The following is a 13,817-nucleotide window of genomic DNA, read 5'->3' on the forward strand; positions in this document are numbered from 1 at the left end:
GAGAGTGGGAGTGTGTTCCATCTCTGCAGGTCCTTCTTTACTTCCTCTGTCAGACTGGTCAGGTTCCATTTGTGGATCCCCGTCCAGTCATGAGCGATTTGGATCCCCCGGTAGCAGAATCTGTGTTGGGCTTGTTTAAACGGCAGTCCCATCAGTGCTGTCCCTCTCCCTTGTGGGTTCAGCAGGAGGATCTCTGCTCATGTTGAGTTTGTAGCCCGAGAAGGCATCGAACTCCATCAGGAACGCAATGATTCCTCCCATGCTGCTTTGTATGCCTGAGCTGTAGAGGAGCAATCATCCACATACAGCGAGACTCTATGATCTCTGCCTCCTCTTTGGATCCCCCTCCAGTTCTTTGTTGTTCTGAGCCGATCGCTCGTGGTTCGATCGCTAGGGCGAATAGCAGCGGAGACAATGGGCATCGCTGCCTGGTGCCCCTGTGCAGCTGGAAGTACTGGGAACTGGTGTTGTTTGTCCATACGCTCGCCATGAGAGCATTGTACAGGAGCTTCTCCCAGGAGATAAACTCTGTTCCAAGCGCGAACCGCTCCAGTACCTCTATGAGGTACTTCCACTCGACTCTGTTGAAGGCCTTTTCTGCGTCCAGGGAGACAATCAGCTATGGTGTTCTCTCCCCGGAGGGGGTCATGATCACGTTCAGCAGGCGCCTGATGTTCGATGTTAGCTGTCTACCTTTGACAAATCCCATTTGATCCTCTGCGACCACTTCTGGTATTCAGTTCTCGCACACAGATCTTGGTCAGTATTTTGGTGTCTACATTTAGTAGTGAGATGGGTCTGTACTGCCCGCACTCTGTTGGGTATTTGTCTTTCTCAGGTATTCGCAAGATAGAGGCTTGTGCTGCTGTAGGTGGCAGTGTGCCCCTCGCCAGTTAGTCTGTGAGCATGTCCCGCAGGTGCGAGGCCAGTGCTGCCGCACATTTTTTGTAGAAGTCCGCCGGGAACCCGCCTGGTCCCAGCACCTTCCCCACCTGCACGGAGATAATGCTGTCTATGATCTCTCCCAGTTCTAGCAGTGCTTCCAGGTCCCATTTTCTGTACTCCCCCACAACTGGCATGTCTACTCCATCAAGGAACTGTTTCATCCCCGAGTCCCCTGATGGTGGCTCCGAATTGTACAGCCCCCGGTAAAAGGCCTCGAAGGTTTTGTTAACCTTGTCTGGGTCTGTTTCCAATGTGCCTCTGTTGTCTCTGATTCGTGCAATCTCTCTAGTGGCTGCCTGCTTTCTCAGCTGGTGTGCCAGCAGGCGGCTGGCTTTGTCTCCATGTTCGTATAGGGTCCCCGTGCCTGGTGGTGTTGGTGTACTGCTTTCCTCATGAAGAACAGGTCGAAATCCATTTGTAGCTTTTTCCTCTCCACCAGGAGCTCTGTGGTCGGGAACTTGGAGTATTTATGGTCTGCCTCCAGTACGGAGACGTCCAACTGCTGCCTAGCCGTCCTATCCTCCCTGTCTCTTCACGCTTTAAAGGCGATAATTCCTCTCTAATCACGGCCTTTAGCACCTCCTAGAACATGGAGGGTGAGACCTCTCCGTTTTGAGTGTTTTTTGAACATTCAGCTATGGCCTGTGATACACTCTCGCTGAAGACCTTGCCGGCCAGTAGTGCAGTGTCCAACCTCCATGTGGGGCGTTGGACCTTGCCCATCTCCAGCCTCACGTCCATGTAATGCGGAGCGTAGTCAGAGATTACAATTGCCGAGTATTCCGCTTTGACCAGTCCTGGAAGCACCAATTTCCCCACCACAAAGAAGTATGGGTTGTGCACTGGGGAGAAGAAGAACTCTTTCTCCCCTGGGTGGGTGAACCTCCAAGGGTCCACCTCTCCCATCTGCTCCATAAACCGACCGAGTTCCTTCGCCATGTTCAAGGTCTTCCCTGTTTTGCGGTTTGGCCTGTCTGTCCTTGGGTCCTGTACACAGTTAAAGTCCCTCCCCATGATCAGTCAGTGCATCACTATGTCAGGGATTTCTGCCATGGTCATTTTAATGAATTTCGTGTCACCGGTTGGGAGTGTACACGTTAACGAGTACTACCGGTGCCCCTGGGTCCGTAACCATTTTTGTCGCCTTCTGGTCCTTGTCCCGTAACAGGAATGGTAGGTGTGTCCCACCCAGCCCTTTCTTACCCGCAGTCAGTCCTACTCTCTCAGGTGTGTCTCTTGGAGGAAGATTATGTCGGCTTTCATATTTCTTAGGTGGGTGAGAACTCGGGATCTTTTCACTGGGCCGTTAAGGGGCTGGTTTAGCTCACTAGGCTAAATCGCTGGCTTTTAAAGCAGACCAAGCAGGCCAGCAGCACAGTTCAATTCCCGTACCAGCCTCCCCGGACAGGCGCCGGAATGTGGCAACTAGGGGCTTTTCACAGTAACTTCATTGAAGCCTACTCGTGACAATAAGCGATTCTCATTTCATTTCAAGTCCTCTGACGTTCCAGGTGACTATTCTGGTGGGGGTTTTTTGTGGGATTAACCATACTTACCTTGTGGATGCGCCCCTGCACTCTGGGGATTCCCTTTGTTAGGGGGCTGTCCAAGAAGGCCACTGTCACTGCTCTCCCCATGCAGTCGGGTCCCTGCTCTCTGGTGTTTCCCTTTGTCCAGGGACCGTACTAGGTGGTTGCTTGCAGTGCTTCTTTGCTCTCCTGGTTGCGGCCCTTTGTAGCTATAATGTCGCTTTTGCCCTGGTCCTGTTTTTCTCCCTTTCCATATGACCCCTCCCTCCCCAGCCCCCCCCCCCCCTTATTCTCCCATTTCCCATGCCTTTCCCCCCTCTGTTCCTTTCCCCCAGCTCTCTTCTCCCTTTGCTTCCCCGTCCCCGCTGTTTGTTACAACCCCCCACACCCGGCCTGGTGCTGTTTCCCGCTTTCAGGGATGCGCCGCGGCCTTTATCTGCTGCATGCTCCCGTCGCTAGCTTTCCTGCTAGTGTGGTGAACCTCCTCCCGGGAGTTATGGTCTCGTTTTTCCTCCGCCCGTGCTCTGTGATTCTTGCCCTTTCTTTCCCCGTCTTACCCTGCACTCCTCTCGCGTGCCACTCCGTTTTCCCTTTTCCGCTGCTCTCGTTCTCTCGAATGAGGCCACCTTCTCCCGCGCGAAGCAGTCTCTCAGGTGGTAGCTTGCTACTTATTGCTCAGGATGTGTTGGGGGGGGGGAGTGGTGTTTCTTCTCCCCCCACCCCCCTTCCCGCATCGGCCAGTTGTCTTGCTGTCGTTCCTTGCCATGGGCTCTTTATCGCTTCCCCTGCTGGCGCTCCCCCAATACACACTGCATGACTAATTTGTCTGCTCGGCCGAGGTTGTAAAAAAGCGTTCCTTGCCTCAGTATGTGACCCAGAGCTTTACTGGGTACAGCATACCAAAGCGTACGCCGTTCTTGTACAGTGCTGCCTTCACCCTCTTAAATTCCGCTCGTAGCTTGGACAAGTCAGCCCCAATGTGTTGGTATATTCTTATATTGTGTCCTTCCAAGCTGCGGTTCTTGGCCTGCCTGGCCCAGCACAAGATTCTTTCCCAGTCCTCGTACCGGTGCAGTTTGGCTATTACTGCCTCGGTTATTCCCCAGCTTCGAGATTCGGACACAGTGACCGGTGTACCCTGTCTATTTCTGGTAGGTTGGGGAAAGTTGCCCTTCCCACCATATTGCCATCATCTGGACCACTTAGTTCGTGGGGTCCCTGCCCTCGATTCCCTCCGGTAGGCCCATAATACGCAGGTTTTGCCTCCTTGAGTGGTTCCCCTGATCCTCTACTTCAGTCCTCAGACTGTCCTGCGTCACGATCAACCTTGCCACCTCTTTCTCCAGCACCATGATCCGATCGCTCTGGTTGGTTGCGGCTTCCTCCAAGTTCTTGATCGTTGCCTCTTGGGCTTGCAGTCTCTTTACCGCTCTGCTCAGGGCGAGCTGTATTTGTGCCAGAGTTTCGGCCACCGCATCCTTCAAAGCGACCTGAATGTCTGCTTTTATCTCCAGCTGGTTCTCCCTCAGTGCCTCCGAGAGGGACGCCATCCAGCTCCCCGCTGGTGCGGGAAAGGTTTGTTCGTGGATGCTCTGCCTGTCTCGCTCTGGCAAAACTTGCGCTCTTTCGCCTCGTGTGCTGGTCGGCTCGTCCGATTGCTGCCGTTCCTGGTCCTTTCCACTCCTGGGCCAGGATTCTCCCCTACCCGGCGGGGCGGGGGGTCCCGGCGTGATAGAGTGGTGTGAACCACACTGACGTCGGGCCGCCCCAAAGGTGCGGAGGTCTCCGCACCTTTAGGGGCCAAGCCCTAACATTGAGGGGGAAGGCCCGCGCCGGAGTGGTTGGCGCTCCGCCGGCTGGCATGGAAGGCCTTTGGCGCCATGCCAGCCGGGGCCGAAGGGACATCGCCGGCCGGCGGAAGTCCGCTCATGCGCCGGAGCATCAGCGGCTGCTGACGTCATCCCCGCGCATGCGCAGGGGAGGGGGTCATTTCCGCCTCCGCCATCATGAAGACGATGGCGAAGGCGGAAGGAAAAGAGTGCCCCCACGGCACAGGCCTGCCCACCGATCGGTGGGCCCCGATCACGGTCCAGGCCACCGTGGGGGCACCCCCCGGAGCCAGATAGCCCCGCGCCCCCACCTCAGGACCCTGGAGCCCGCCCGCACCGCCTGCTCCCGCCAGTAAGGTAGGTAGTTTGATCCACGCCGGCGGGAGAGGGATGACAGTGACGGGACTTTGGCCCTTCGTGGGCCGGAGAATCGCCGGGGGGGGCATGCCGACAGGCGCGGAGTGATCCCCGCCCCTGCCAAATCTCCGGTGCCGGAGAATTCGGGACACGGCGGGGGTGGGATTGACGCTGGCCCCCGGCGATTCTCTGACCCGGCGGGGGGGTCGGAGAATCCCGCTCTAGGTCTCTGTTCGGCCCCTAGACTGGCTTTTTTCCAGGCATTTTTTCCTCTCTTTCCTCCTTCCCCCGTCTTAATAAGGGTTTGGGGAATGAACTGGCGAGTTTTCTGACAAGTTTCCGTTAAAAAGTGGCTATTTTTCAGAGAGCCACCTGAAGTGTGACTGCTCAGCACATCGTCGTCAGCGGAAGTCCGCCACTCCACTTATTGGCTGGAACTCTCTGGCTATTCGCTGGTGGCAGAATTCTATGGTCCTGCCGGCAGCAAACTCCAGCCCACGGGTTTCCCGGCGACGTCGATGGTTTCATTGGGAATTCCCATTGGCAGCAGCAGGAGCAGAAAATCCCACCGCCAGCGAACAGCATGCCACCTCCTGCCACCAAGAAGCACGTGGCTGGGGGACTGGAGAATCCCACCCATTGTGTCTGAACCTCTGTTTTTTCTTAAGCTTCTGTTGAGCTTCATTGGAAAAGGTTTTGTTTTTAATTTATTGTTTAATGGGATGCAGGCATCACTGGCAAGGTCAGTACTTGTGGTCCATCCCGAATGGCTTACAAGGCCATTTCAGAATTAATCACATTGCAGTGGACCTGGAGTCACACTTAGGCCAGACCAGGTAAGAATGAGAGCTTTTATTCCCCAAAGAAAATTTGTGAAGCAGGTGGGTTTTTACAACAATCAGGGATTGCTGTCATGGTCACTGTTACTGAAATTGGCTTTCAATTCCAGATTTTACTAATTGAATTTAAACTCCACCAACCGTCATGGTGGGAGTTGATCCTTTGTCCCTCGGGCATTCGCTGGATTACTAGTGAATTACCCCACCCTTTGGAGGCTCAGGATAGCCAAATCAGAGAAGGGGAAGAGAATTAAAATGGCAAGAAATCAAAATTAGCTAGGGTCATACTAGAAGACTGAATTCAACATTATAATCACCCAATCTGTGTTTGGTCGCTCCAAAAGTCATATTCCATAGAATGTCTGTCCAACCTTTTTGTGTTCTTTACAAATCATATGGGAACATATAATTTTGTGTGTGATTATGTTGAAATAAAACAATGCATCGTTGTTCTGGCTTTTTGCCCTTGTCAAAAGAATCAAAAGGCTTGCCAAAACATTTCTGGATTAGGGCAATATTGTTTTAAGATTTAAGAATAATTACAGTTTAAGTAGACTGACCGTTGAATGCTTTGAAACAGAGATTGGTGTTCTATACCACTGATGCTACTTTCAGCAACCAGAGTCAGGAGAATACAATAAACATTCTGAGCAGCCTCAATCATGTTTAGTCAGTAGCGTGTTTTAAGATGGCACAGAACATCAGGATTGGATTTAAATGGGGGAAATCCATTTTTCCAAGAATTTTGCAGCTTTTCCCCTGAAGTTATGGTGGATGGGAGGGGCAACTTGGTCAAAATTCACCCCTTAGACTTCTGTTAATTTTCTTGAATAAATTTATTATAAACTGCTGAACTGTTTCATTGCAATAGCGAGATTTGCTGCATTATCACAGGTGGCAATAATGCAACATTTCCCACTCAGATCAAAATTAAATGAAGGCACCATCTGCCCACTCAGATGGTTACAAAAAAACTCATGACACTTTTCAAGTGGCGACACAGTGGCACAGTGCCTCACAGCACCAGAGACATGGGTTCTATTCTGGCCTCGGGTGACGTGTGGAGTTTGTACGTTCTCCCCTTGTCTGCGTGGGTTTCTTCTGGGTGCTCCAGTTCCCTCTCACAGTCCAAAGATGTGCAGGTTAGGTAGATTCTCCATGCTAAATTGCCCCTGAGTGGTCAAACTGTGAGGTGAGGTTACAGGGATATGGTGGGGGCTCTTTCAGAGGGTCGGTGCAGACTCGATGAGCTGAATGCCTCCTTCTGCTCCGTCAGGGTTCTGTGATTCTATGAAAAAAGTGCAGGAGTTTTCCAAGCATGCAAGCCAACAAACCTCTCTTCAATAACATCATGAAAAATCCCCGGCCATTCATTCTTTTGCTCTTTGTGAGACTTGAAGTGTGGAATATTAGATGTTGCATATGTTTGTGTAAATCGTTGGTGACTAAATCTCAAAAACAATTGTTTTATTGTGAAACATTTTGGCAGATCCTATAGTACTTGAAAGAGCTTCATAAACATGAGCATGTGCATTCTTATTCTTTAAACTAAGGAATTGATCAAAAGTCTCTTAACACTTATATACCCAAGGATGTCAGATTTCTGCCATATGTCAGACCTCAGAATATTTCTGTATTTGTTAGCTGAGTATTAATTAATCGTCATATACTAAAAACAGATATCTTCTTCACTGATTGCACTTGCTTACTTTGGGTAGCTGGCTCTGACTTTCAGAGGTTAGGACAGGAAATCTCTCAGAATGGGCCAATGTTTGAATCATAGAATTTACAGTGCAGAAGGAGGCATTGAGTCTGAACTGGCCCTTGGAAAGAAAACCCCACACCTCCACTTTATCCCCGTAACCCAGTAACCCCACCTAACCCTTTTTAGACACTAAGGGCAATTTGGCATGGGCAAACCACATAACCAGCACATCTTTGAACTGTGAGAGGAAATCAGAGCACCCGGAGGAAACCCACGCAGACATGGGGAGAATGTGCAGACTCTGCACAATCAGTGGCCCAAGAGGGAATTGAACCCAGGACCCTGGAGCTGTGAAGCAACAGTGATAACCACTGTGCTACTGTGCCGCTCGTCCTCAGGAGTCCTTAGAAAAAAGTTTGAAAATTACTCTTCTAAAGTAGGTTCAACTCAATAATTAATTAGAGAAAACAGATTTTTATGTGTTGGAAACGCTGCACATTATCTCTTTGGTCATTTGGTTATTGGGAGGGGGGTTCCCATACCAGCCTCCCCGAACAGCCGCCGGAATGTGACGAATAGGGGCTTTTCACAGTAACTTCATTTGAAGCCTACTTGTGACAATAACCGATTTTCATTTCATTTTTTTCATTCATTTTTATAGCTTACAACAGAATGGCCATATATACTATATTGGATGGAAATCACTTGGAGTTATGGGAATTATTGATGCAAGTGAATGTGTACCAACATTTGGAGCAGGTAAATGGAGCTCTACTGTTTGGCTTTAAGAAGGCATTACTTAGGAAACAAACAACAGTGTTGGAAGATATAGCAGCATACTTTAAATTATTACCTTCCACTATTATATTAACTATCAGAGCCTTAGAAAAAGCATGTTATGTTGGAAGATGGACTTTATATGGTTTCTCTGTTCAAATAAAGACGTAACTAAGGTGCATTTCAGTAGAAGTTGCGATACATCAAGGTTGTAGTGCAAGGTTAATATATCAAGCTCACTACAAGTTATCTCAGTGCATTGAACAGCCAGCCAATAAAGTAGCAGTTTTGTCATATCAGAAACTCTTAAATCAGGCTAACCTAACCTAACGGCGTTGTACTGGAAAATGTACAGTGCAGCAGTCACTACATGATTTACAATGAAATACAAAGAAATCTCTATGATTGCAGAGAGACATGTTGCCAAAGCTTGTCATCTTGCGCTCATCAGAACAAATGCAAGAATGGCAAATTTCAAATTATCAAAACAATTTACATTACAGGAGAAAAGGTTCTTGATGGTTCGTTAGTCAGCTCTGATTGGCTGAAGCATTGTACTGGAGAAAGCAAAGGGGAAATATGGGTTCCTCATACATTTGGGTTATTCAAAAAAGGTGGCAGGCTTGAACATATTTCTTTTGTTTGCAGAGGATGGGTCCCTGTGTATGAATGGACATAGCTTCCAGCAATCTCTTTATTGTGTAATTACTCCTTTCTGTGGTAGCCCTATATCAGAAATGAAGATCAATGTTAGCTTGTCTTGTGCAAAGCATCTAAACACATCTAATGTTCAATTTGCAGAAGGCCCTGTGCATTGCTTACAATCGTATTGGAACATGAGCAAATGTTTACTGTGATTCAAGAAAGATAAACTAAAGAAAAATGTTTCCAACATCTCTAAATGAATAGTTATCATTTATTTGGTCCTTCATCTTCCACATTTCCCAAAATTATTTTTCATTGTTCATTTATATTTTACTGATGACATCCATTGGTCAAAAAACTGTGCTTGATAAAATGCTTTCAGTGCACAAAATCATCGCAATTGGAGGTTTTAAACATAATTGGTGAAAGCATCATAGCAAAACGTTACTGCTCACTAACAGTCTACCCAGACATGTGTGGATGAGGTGAGGCACATGGCTTTGGTCATCCTCAAAACTTTCCCAACTGTCAGTCTATTTGCTGTATGTATAAACAATTGAAGTGGCTGAGGTGGGTCCAATATATTGTCCCAGAGATGGGAACAAAGTCCAGAAAGGTCAAACAGGGTGGCAACCCTGCTTCACTCTTTTGGCTGGAAATTACACCCAAAATATAAAAGCTGAAAAAACCTTGCATTGGAAAAGAAAATACAGCCAACAGAAAAGAGCTCTTTTGAGAAAAATCACAAATTTACTTCTTGGAATTTCATTGTTCCAATGCTTTGAGAAGGAAGATGATGAAGACATGCAGTAAGAGAGGATGATTGCAACAGAGATTGCAACATCAAGCATGCGGTCAATACCTGCATTCAGGTATCCATCCCACAAGGTCAACAAGCCAAGAAGAGCCTCTCCGGATTTTATTTCCAGGCAGCATCTGAAAGGACTGAGGCTACAGTAACTAGGATGTACCAGCTGTTTGATCCTGGTCTGCAGCCTCTTTCCATTGGGGTCAATTGTCAGTGGATGTGAAAGTGACAGTACTAAAGTTTGCGTATTTGGATGTTTTCAAAGCAACTTCTTGTGAGATTACTCACATTAGACAAGAGCTGTGCATGAGTGCATTCCATAGCTGATAGATGGCCTATCAGCCATGCCTTTAGTTCATGGATCCAGCAGAGCAGCCACAGAGAGACTGTCAAAATCTCGTAGCTAGATTTGCCCAAGTACAGACTACAATTAATCTCACCCGCTGCTGAAAGCATTATCACATTTATCAATAGGAATGGATTTCATTTGCTTAATGTACAGATAATGATTGATGCCAGCTCTTTCATTCTATATGTCAATTCATGCTACTGAAGAGCAGCCATGATTCCTTTATTCTCAAGCAACACAAGATAGCTGCACTGCTCAGCAAGAATGAAGTGTCAGCATGGCTCAGGGGAAAGAAACCTGCTTCATGACTGATGACCCTTTTCTGTAAGAAAAGGACAGAGGCTGAAAAAAGTTACAATGAAGCAAAATACTCCACAAATAATAGTCAAGCAAATCATTGATATTCACAATTCCCAATTTCTTTGGATGGAAGGATCCCATTCTTTGGATGGATGAAAGTCACCAAAGTCCCAGATGACCATAGGCTGTTTTTCCCATTGAGAGAGAGCTAACTGGTGGTGATTTAATCTGAGGATCACAACATCTCAGGCGAGGGAGAAGGTTGACAAGGTGGGGCCAGTACAGGAATTTAAACTGCGCTGTTGCCGTCGTTCCGCATCATGAACCAGCTGTCCAGCCAACTGAGCTAATAGATTACGAGGTGCCACACAATACAGTCTAGCACATGGTTTCAAGTGGCTTCTTATATCCAACAGAAAGAGGTCTTCCATTTACATTGGGGAAGTGGAAGGAGCAGAGACATTGCATTCCCGATTATGATGAGAGCGAAAGGCAGAAGCATGAAATAACCCTGTGTGAGCTGTGTCATGTTTTGCAGACTGGCTGAAGTGAATGATGAACGACAGAACGTGTAATTTAAAATAATTTATTCTAAAGCGACTGCGTGATAAGATAACTAGGATAAATAAAATAATAAACAACTAACACAAAACTATTCTAGAATTACTGCAAATACGTCTATCTCCTGGCACCACCTAATCCCATATCCCAGATCACATGGTGACATGATAGATTTACAATGCCACCTGCTGGTCTTGTGCATAAAATTATGTACAAACTTACATTCTGCATATTATCACAAGCTGCACATGACATCATGAAGAAAATCTAAGTCTACTCTTTTCAGTAAAAAGACTGCATCCAGCTTTAGAGCACAAAAGGCATTGACTAATCCTTGCCTCGCCCTCAGATAACCAAATGTCTCATGTACTTTGAGAAGAAGACACTTACAAATGTGAACCATAGTGTAAGATAGATAACAAAAGATTATCATTGAAATAATTTACAAACACACTAAATTGCAAAATATTTGCATCTTATCTTTCATATTGTGTATTTATTAGATTCTATTACTGATCCCCACTACTGTTGCATTATTTTTTTTAAAGTCTTTTTATTGGAATTTTCCAGTTTAGTAAAAAATCACTTCAAAACAAACAAAAGAGGAGGAAAGCAAACCATAGATATCAATTAGATATCAATGTGCAATAGGTGCAGGTACAGCGTAAAACAGTCATCATTGCAAGAATAGGAAGAGGTAAGACCGGATGAATCATTGACAAAATCCACTACAGATTCCCTTTACGTGTGCAGGACCCACCTGTACCAGAAAAGGATACGGGCAACATCACATTGTACCCATAGCTACAAGACCAAATGACAGAAGGAAGAAAACAATATCCCAAGAACCCCAAGACTGAAGGGAAAATCAACTCACAATCGCAGTGCAAATAAAAATCTTCTCCAGGCCAGAACAGATTGTCGTAAAATAACTACAGAAAGTCAAGGAGAGGACTGGGCCCTGCCAAGCATCCATTGTAGCCAAACAAATCCCAGTTCTCATAAATAAAAGCAAATTACTATGGATGCTGGAATCTGAAACTAAAGAGAAAATGCTGGAAAATCTCCACAGGTCTGGCAGCATCTGTAGGGAGAGAAAAGAGCTAACGTTCAAGTCCAGATGACTCTTTGTCAAAGCTAAAAGACAGAGAAAGTGGGAAATTTTTATACTGTGGAGTGAGAGAATGAAATATGAGTCACAGCAACAGAAACCAAGGGGAAAGAGTGCTATTGTCAGTCCCCAGAGAGAACAAAAGGTGTGAAAGGTTGGATAGCAGATAAACTAATATCAGAGGGTAAACTGTGACAGACGTAGATGTGGGGGGAGGGGAAGGGGGAAGCAAAGGGGAGAAAAGATAAGGAAAGGAAAGGAGAATTAGATACGGGGGCTAAATATTAATAAAGAAAGACAAAAATAAAGAAATGGTAAAAGACAATTAAAATGAAATGAGATGGAAACAAAAGGGTTGAGGTGGGGTACAGCTAATCACCTGAAGTTGTTGAATTCAATGTTGAGACCAGAAGGCTGTAGCGTGCCTAACCGGAAGATGCTGTTCCTCGAGTTTGCGTTGAGCTTCACTGGAACATTGCAGCAGGCCAAGGACAGACATGTGGGCAAGAGAGCAGGGTCTTGTGTTGAAAGGGCAAGCAACGGGACAGTCAGGGTCCTGAAGGCGCACCAGTCAAAGGTGCTCAGCAAAGCGATGACCTAGTCTGTGTTCAGTCTCTCGGACATAGAGGAGACCACATTAGGAGCAGCGAATGCAATCGGCCACTTTCTCTGTCTTTTAGCTTTGACAAATGGTCATCTGTACTTGAAATGTTAGCTCTTTTCTCACCCTACAGATGCTGCCAGACCTGCTGAGATTTTCCAGCATTTTCTCTTTGATCCCAGTCCTCACCAGGGTAACACACAGTTTTCCTGGGCCTGAAAAAGGAAAGGGCCCTAAACAACAAAAAAAAATTAGCTCTCATTGGAGGGAACTTCCCCAAACACAGTGAGGACAGAACAAACAACCCAAAACCTCCACTCCTCCTCCTGTTCCGTCTCTGCTTGCCTTCCCCCCCCCCCCCACCCCCCAACCCCTCCAGGATACATTCGGATAAGGATACTTGGCACAAATCATGAATTCAACATTCATCTTAACATGATATAAATGTATTAAATCAGGATAACCAATGGTGCAGGGCATAACACCCAGATTACTCACTTCCCTGCAAGCAAATAGATTGACAACATCAACAGACAACAACATCTTTATCAGGGATTGAAGTCCAGGATAACAACCGGGATGTGAGGCAGTTATCAGGATAAAGACTTCTCCACTGGCGCACAAACAAGCAGAAATCAAGGATAAAGCAGGACTAAAGATGGTGAGCACTCTTCAGGATTTTCCAAGGATTCCAATGATCGAAGATAAAAAAGTCTCAATGTTTCCAGCATGCCGTCTCACCCGAACCCAGGCGGCCAACAACCCAGGCTCCAGCAGGGGGTGGGGGGGGGGGGGGGGGGGGGGGGGGGGGTGACCCAGCGGGCTCAGCCATCCCCAATCTCTCTCAAACAACACCAGGAACAAGACAACACAGGACACGGGGTTGGAAGGCCAAACCAAACCCAAGCCTCAGAGACAGGACTAAATGTTCTCCCTTGGTCCACCAAGGACAGAGCTCTGTCTGTTACAAGAATCTCCTCATGCGCCTCCGTTAAAAATCCTCACAACTCGTGATAATGGGTTTTGAGAATCAGTACCACAGAGCCAAAGCATTCAATGGATCAACAACATTGCCAACAGCCATCATATCATAACATAAGAATATAAGAACATAAAAACTAGGAGCAGAAGCAGGCCAATAGGCCCTTCGAGCCTGTTCCGCCATTCAATGAGATCATGGCTGATCTTTTGTGGGCTCAGCTCCACTTTCCCGCCTGAACACCATCACCCTTTATTCCTTTATTCTTCAAAAAACTATCTATCTTTATATCGTCAGGGCGGGAAGCTTCCCAAAAGAAGCAATGCCACTATTGAGAAAACCCTAACCCAACTCCTTCCAGCTCGCACAAATGGAGCCCTCCAAGATTTAGAAGACACTTATCTCAGTGTCCCTACAGAATATACTTCCAGAATTATATTGCTTGTGCATCATATGTGTCTACCAGACATAATACAGAAGCT

At 46.9% G+C, this 13,817-nt stretch overlaps 1 protein-coding gene and 1 long non-coding RNA gene across 4 annotated transcripts in view; one reads left to right on the top strand and one right to left on the bottom strand.

The window, feature by feature from the left end:
• The window catches only part of gckr (glucokinase (hexokinase 4) regulator), a 134,985-nt gene that overhangs the window by 99,932 nt on the left and 21,236 nt on the right, over positions 1–13,817 (top strand). For all 3 annotated transcript variants that reach the window (XM_038799951.1, XM_038799950.1, XM_038799952.1), the window contains one exon: positions 7,866–7,963. In XM_038799951.1, coding sequence (XP_038655879.1) covers positions 7,866–7,963 — 98 coding nt within the window. The remainder of the gene's footprint in view (positions 1–7,865; positions 7,964–13,817) is intronic.
• Positions 1–13,817, bottom strand: part of LOC119967426 — a 92,511-nt gene that overhangs the window by 41,908 nt on the left and 36,786 nt on the right. The gene's annotated exons all lie outside the window — the stretch shown is intronic.

The sequence above is a fragment of the Scyliorhinus canicula genome, chromosome 6 (genome assembly GCF_902713615.1).
Source record: "Scyliorhinus canicula chromosome 6, sScyCan1.1, whole genome shotgun sequence".
In the NCBI taxonomy this organism is placed as follows: Eukaryota; Metazoa; Chordata; class Chondrichthyes; order Carcharhiniformes; family Scyliorhinidae; genus Scyliorhinus; species Scyliorhinus canicula.